Below are 6,116 nucleotides of genomic sequence, written 5' to 3' on the forward strand. Positions count from 1 at the left end.
GGGCTCAGGGAGGTGCAGGGGGTCTCAGGGAGGTGCAGGGGGTCTCAGGGAGGTGCAGAGGGCTCAGGGAGGTGCAGGGGGGCTCACAGAGGTGCTGGGGGGCTCAGGAAGGTGCAGAGGGCTCAGGGAGGTGCAAGGGGGCTCTGGGGGCGCAGGGCTCTGCGGCTACCTGGTAGTTCATGATGGCCCGCAGGCACATGATGCAGAGGTGCACGTCGTCCTTCTGGCTCACGAGGCGCGCGTTCTTGAGCGCCTTGCGGCTGGGCAGCGTCCCGGAGCTGCGGAGGGGAGCGGGGCTGTGAGCGCGGGCACGCGGGCGCCCGCGGGCACCGAGGCCGCGCCACCTCCCCCGCCCGCGGCGGGGCCCAGGCGTCCGGGACGGGGGCGACGCGACGGGGCAGAGGCAGAAAGAAGCGGCCGAGCGCGGAGGGACAGAGAGGCCGAGGAGGAGGCTGCGGGCGCGGGGCCGCCAGCGCCCCTACTTACCCGGGCGAGCGGTGAGGCGGGCGCAGGGGACAGAGAGAGAGAGCGCAGCCAGAGAGCCGAGCGGGCGCCAGGCCCTGCAAGCGAGAGGCGGGCGCGTTAACGGGCGCCAGGGCCGGCGGGGAGCGGGAGCAGCGCGGCCGCGGCAGAGCAGGGCACCGGCGCGGGCACGGCATGCACGGCGGGCACGGCACGCGGCGCGGATGGCACGGCACGCGGCGGTGCGTGGAGCTGCGTGGGGTGGCACGTAGGATGGTGCATGGAACTGCATGGGCTGGTGCATGTAGCTGCGTGGGGTGGTATGTGGAGTTGCATGGGATGGCATGCAGAGCTGTGTGGGCTGGCATGGGGATGGTGCATGGAGTTGCATGGGGATGGTGCATGGAGTTGCATGGAATGATGCATCGGATGGTGCATGGGGTGATGCCTAGATCCTGTAAGGTGCATGAAGCTGCATGGATCGGTGCATGGAGCTGCGTGGGGTGGTGCTTGGGTGGTGCATGGAGCTGCATGGAATGATGCATAGGATGGTGCATGGAGCTGCATGGAATGATGTCTAGATCCTGTGTGGTGCATGAAGCTTCATGGGTCGGTGCATGGAGCTGCATGGGATGATGCGTGCATGGCCCATGGAGTTGCATGGAGCAGCACAGCACAGGTGATGATGGTGCAGACACAGGGCATGGTGCAGAGGGCACTCAGGGCACTGCGGTGCCAGTGACACAGCCCTGGGACATGGCAGGGTGCACAGCGCGGGGCAGAGGGCACCGCGCTGCTGGTGGCACACACGGGGGGTTGATGCAGAGCCCAGGCCATGAGCAGGATGGTGCGCAGCTCGGCATGCACCACAGTGCAGGTGGCACGAGTGGGTTAGCATGGGCTGGCACACGTCAGGGCGCGGAGGGCGCAGAGAGTGGGGCACACACTGGGCAGCATTGAGCACGGTGCAGCGCATGGCACGGAGTATGCTGCAAGCAGGAGCGGGGATAGCTCACAGCAGGGTGCAGATGGCGTGCAGGGCACAGCGCAGAGCACAAGCAGCACAGGGCATGGAGCAGTGCAACTGTGGGCAGGCCATGCACCATGCAGCACGGACAGGAGGTTGCACAGTGTTGCACGGACACGGACAGGAGGTTGCACAGTGCAGCACGGCGCACGCGGCACAGCATGCAAGGTTGCATGGTGCAGCTTGCAGCGTGGCATGCAGGGCATGCCGTGCCCTGCAGGCAGGGTGGCGCATGGAGCAGCACACAGCATGGTGCATGGCCAAGCTTGCAGCAGGGAGCACATGGCATGCAGGGCACTGCATGCACAGCAGGTAGGATGGTGCAGAGTGCAGCTTGCAGCATAGTGCAGATGGCACACAGGGCACAGCACTGCAGGCAGGATGGTGCATCTCACACCAGAGGCAGGACGGTGCATGGCAGAGCTCGCAGCAGGGCGCAGAGGGCACACAGGGCATGCACCATGAGCATGCACCATGACAGAGCTCACAGCAGGATGCAGAGGGCACACAGGGCATGCACCATGAGCATGCATCATGGTAGAGCTTGCAGCAGGGCGCAGATGGCACACAGGGCATGCACCATGAGTAGGACGGTGCATGGCAGCGCTTGCAGCAGGATGGAGAGGGCACACAGGGCATGCACCACGAGCATGCACCATGGCAGAGCTTGCAGCAGGACGCAGAGGGCACACAGAGCATGCACCACGAGCATGCACCATGGCAGAGCTCGCAGCAGGATGCAGAGGGCACACAGGGCATGCCCCATGAGTAGGACGGTGCATGGCAGCGCTTGCAGCAGGACGCAGAGGGCACACAGGGCATGCCCCATGAGCAGGATGGTGCAGGGCAGAGCTCGCAGCAGGACGCAGGCAGCAGCTGGGACCCATCACGCGCCGCGAGCAGGACACGCGCTGCAGGACACGCGCTGCAGGCGGCCCGGGCCGCAGCGCTGGTACCTACCGCAGGGCGCCGTGGCGGGCGGCGCGGGCCAGGCTGCTGGCGAGCGGCGCGGGCAGGGTCCCGGGGGGCTGCAGATCCTCTATGGACCTGCTCCAGGCTCGGGGCTTCTCGAGGCCGCCGTCCTCGGCGCCATCGGGGCCCTCGAAGTCGAAGCTGGCGGGGAAGCGCGTGGCGTGGGCGCGGGCCCGCGGCAGCGGCAGCGGGCGCGCGCGGCGGGCACTCACGTCACGGCGCACTGGGCGAAGGACAGGTAGTTCACGAGCACGTCCAGGCCCCGGTTGTCGGCGTTGAGGAACTCGCGCACCCACCTGCGGGTGTCGGCACCGGGAGGGGCATCAGCATCGGGGCACCCATGGGTCCCCTGGTGCCCGTGTCCCCCCAGAGTCCCCCTGCTCCATCCCCATGGGAGGTGGTCGGGGTCCTGCTGGGGTCTGCCGTGATGGTGCTGCATGTGTATGCCAGGGACGCCTGTGCCAGGGATGCAGGGAAAGGGGATATAGATGCCCGGGATGCATGTGCTGGCACGCATGGGAATGGGATGCATGGGAACGGGATGTATGTGCCTGGATACCTGTGCCTGGGATGCACGTGCCGGGATGCTTGGGGATGGGAAGCATGGGAATGGGATACATGGGAATGGGATGCATGTGCCAGGATGGTTGGGAACGAAATGAATGGGCATGGGGTGTATGTGCCAGGATGCATGTGCCAGGATGCTTGGGAACAAGCCAAATGGGCATGGGATGTATGTGCCAGGATGCTTGGGAATGGGATACACGGGCATGGGATGTATGCGGCAGGATGCATGTGCCTGGGATGCATGAGCTGGGATGCTTGGGAATAGGATGTGTGTGCCAGGATGCACTGGAATGCGATGTACGTGCCCAGGATGCCTGGAAATGGGATGCATGTGCCCTGGATGCATGCACATGCCCTGCATGCATGCACACAGGGCAGAGGGCCATGCAGCACGCACGGGACGTGCATGCAAAAGGCGAGGGCCAGCGCGCACGGCACAAGGAGCGGGGCTGCCCGCCCGTGCCCGGGCTCTGCGCGAGGGGGCGAAGGGGCCGCGGGGGGCGACGGGGCAGCGGGGGGCTGCACGTGCCCGGGCTGCTGCTGCTGCTGCTGCCCCGGGGGCCGTGGGAGCCCGGGCGCGCGTCACCGCGGGCGCAGCTGGAGCGCGCCGGCGGCCGCCCATTTCCTGCCTGCTCCCGGCCCGTTTCCTGCCACCGCTCCCGGCTATTTTGAGGCCGGGAAGAGGCAAATCTCGGCGCTGCTCCGGGGCCAGTGGTGGGGGCCCTGCGGAGCAGCCTGGAGAGGGGGCACAGCGGGACGGGGGACACGAGGGAGCCAAACGGGCCGCGTCTGCCACCCTGTCCCCAAGCGGGATCCAGGTGCTGGGAGGGCAGTGAGGGCAGGAACTGGTGCAGGTCCTGTGGGCACCGCTGCTTTTCCTGCAGCTGGACCAGGCGCTGCGGGCACCGAGCTGGGCACGGAGCTGGACACCAAGCTGGGCATGGAGCTGGGCACGGAGCTGGGCACGGAGCTGGGCACGGAGCTGGGCACGGAGTCGGGCACGGAGCTGGACACCAGGCTGGGCATGGAGCTGGGCATGGAACTGGGCACGGAACTGGGCACGGAGATGGGCACAGAGCTAGGCACGGAGCTGGGCACAGAGCTGGGCACCGGGCTGGGCACGGAGCCGGACATGAGCTGGGCACCGAGCTGGGCACGGAACCGGGCATGGAGCCGGGCACGGAGCTGGGCACGGAGCTGGGCACGGAGCTGGGCACCAGGCCGGGCACAGAGCTGGGCACCGGGCCGGACACGGGCCCCGCGCTCACCCGATGTGGTTCGTCCGCAGGCTGATCTCCAGCTCGCGCAGCACCTTGGTCGACTCTTGCACCCTCCGCCTGAACTTCTGTGGGCAGAGAGTGCCCTGAGCGCCACCGTCACTCGCCCCCATCTTGGTCCCCATCTCTCATCCTTGGCCCCATCCCTGCTCCTTGGCCCCATCCCGGTCCTTGGCCCCGTCTTCGTCCCACCTTCCGTGTGACGCTGGGGTCCAGGAAGCTCTGCAGCTTTTGGATGTAGGCATGAGGGGGGCTTTTCACCTGGAACCGCTCCTGGCGGGGGCAGAGACGGGGGGCAGCTGGTGGCGCTGGCACCCATGGGACCACCATGGGCCCCCTCCATGTGCCCTCATCCCCACCTGGTCGCAGATGAGGTCCCACTTCTTCTCGTTGTCGTACTGGCGCAGCAGCCGGGCCTTGTCCGGGGGCAGGTTCATGGAGCTCTGGGGGGGTTGGAGGGGCAGGATGCAGCCCGGGGCGGCCCCCCCACAGGGGGGGATGCCCGCGGAGGGTGGGGGGCGATGGGGACACCCCACGCTCCGATCCAGGGGGGTGCTTTTCCAGGCCGGCGGTGGGAGCCAGCTGGACGCCGTGGGCAGAGAGGTGCTGGCGGCTAAAATTATCCCAGTTCCGGGAGCGGCGGGAAAGGCGCTGGGAGGGGAGCGGGGTGCAGAGCCCGGAGCGGGGCTGCGGGTGCCCCCACCCTACATGTCACCCCCCCCCCCCATCTATGCGCCTGTGCCCCCCCGGTGGCTCCGGGCCCGGCGTTCCCGTGGCTCCGCTTCCTGCCTTTGTGGCCGCTCCCGGCCCGGCGCTTCCTTCGTTCGGAGCCCACTCGGTCCCGGATGGGACCCCGGGGCTTTGTGGACAGCTCCGGGCCGGGGCGGCGGGAGGGCATCGAGCGGGACCACCGTTTCTCTCCTGGAATCGTGCTCCCGGCTGTGCCCTGACACCCTCCAAGCCGTCGGAAAGCACTCGGTTTCCTGGGAAAACGGCCCGGGGAGGCTCCCGGTGGGCCCGCATTCCCGGCCGTCCCATCTCATCCCACGCCGGATATTTTCCTTGCCGGCAGGATGCGAAGGGGCAGCGGCCGCGGGAGCCGCCGGGACGCGGGAAGGGGCCGCGCGTGTCCCCCGGGGCGGCGGCGGGGGCCGCTCCGTCGGGGCAGGAGGAGGACGGAGCCAAACAAAGCGGGAGCGGCGGCGAGAGCGGGACAGAGCCCCGGCCCCAGAGCCGACGGGACCCCCCACCACTCCCGCGGGGAAGGAGGCGGCCCGACGCCGCGGTGCCGGGCGCGGGGGCATGTCCGGGGCCGGGCTTCCCCCGGGGCCGCCCCGAGCCGCGGCGCCCACCCCCGCGGCGCTCGCCGTCCCTGCGGGACCCTCCGCCGGAACGAGGGAGGAGAGCGGCGGGGACGGGAGGCGGCGGCGGGTCCCGGCCGGGGGCGCACGGGAGGGGACGCACGCCGTTGCGCGGAGTTCGGGACGGCCGGGCGGGACGGCGACGATGCCGCGGCGGGACCCGACGGCGACGCCCCCCCGTCCGCTCCCCCCGGAGCCCCGTGGCCCCGGCGGAGGCGGCGTCCGTGTCTCACCAGCACCAGGGCGAACCGCTCCTCCAGCTCGCACGGCTCCGGCATCGGCATCTTGCCCGGGGCGAGCAGCCCGGGCCCCGCCGGGGCGGCCGCTGGCGAGCCCCGGGGCAGCGCCTCCCCGTCCGCGCTCTCCACGTTCCCCATCCCCGGCCCAGGCACCCGGGGGGCGGCGGGGGAGGCGCAGCCCGTCGCGTCCGGCCGCCGCCGTCGCCTCCCC

General features: G+C 69.7%; 1 protein-coding gene across 1 annotated transcript in view; it reads right to left on the reverse strand.

Moving 5' to 3' along the window:
- FMNL3 (formin like 3) overlaps positions 1–6,043 on the reverse strand; it is a 16,262-nt gene extending 10,219 nt beyond the window's left edge. Inside the window, exons 1-7 of the mRNA XM_026042813.1 lie at positions 5,900–6,043; positions 4,665–4,748; positions 4,498–4,578; positions 4,297–4,373; positions 2,674–2,757; positions 2,450–2,602; positions 170–278 (exon numbers count right to left, since the gene is read on the reverse strand). Of these exons, the coding sequence (XP_025898598.1) occupies positions 170–278; positions 2,450–2,602; positions 2,674–2,757; positions 4,297–4,373; positions 4,498–4,578; positions 4,665–4,748; positions 5,900–6,043 (732 nt within the window). The remainder of the gene's footprint in view (positions 1–169; positions 279–2,449; positions 2,603–2,673; positions 2,758–4,296; positions 4,374–4,497; positions 4,579–4,664; positions 4,749–5,899) is intronic.
- Positions 6,044–6,116: the final 73 nt, after the last annotated feature.

This window comes from Nothoprocta perdicaria, unplaced genomic scaffold (genome assembly GCF_003342845.1).
Source record: "Nothoprocta perdicaria isolate Ctin4 unplaced genomic scaffold, notPer1 scaffold_314, whole genome shotgun sequence".
NCBI lineage: Eukaryota > Metazoa > Chordata > Aves > Tinamiformes > Tinamidae > Nothoprocta > Nothoprocta perdicaria.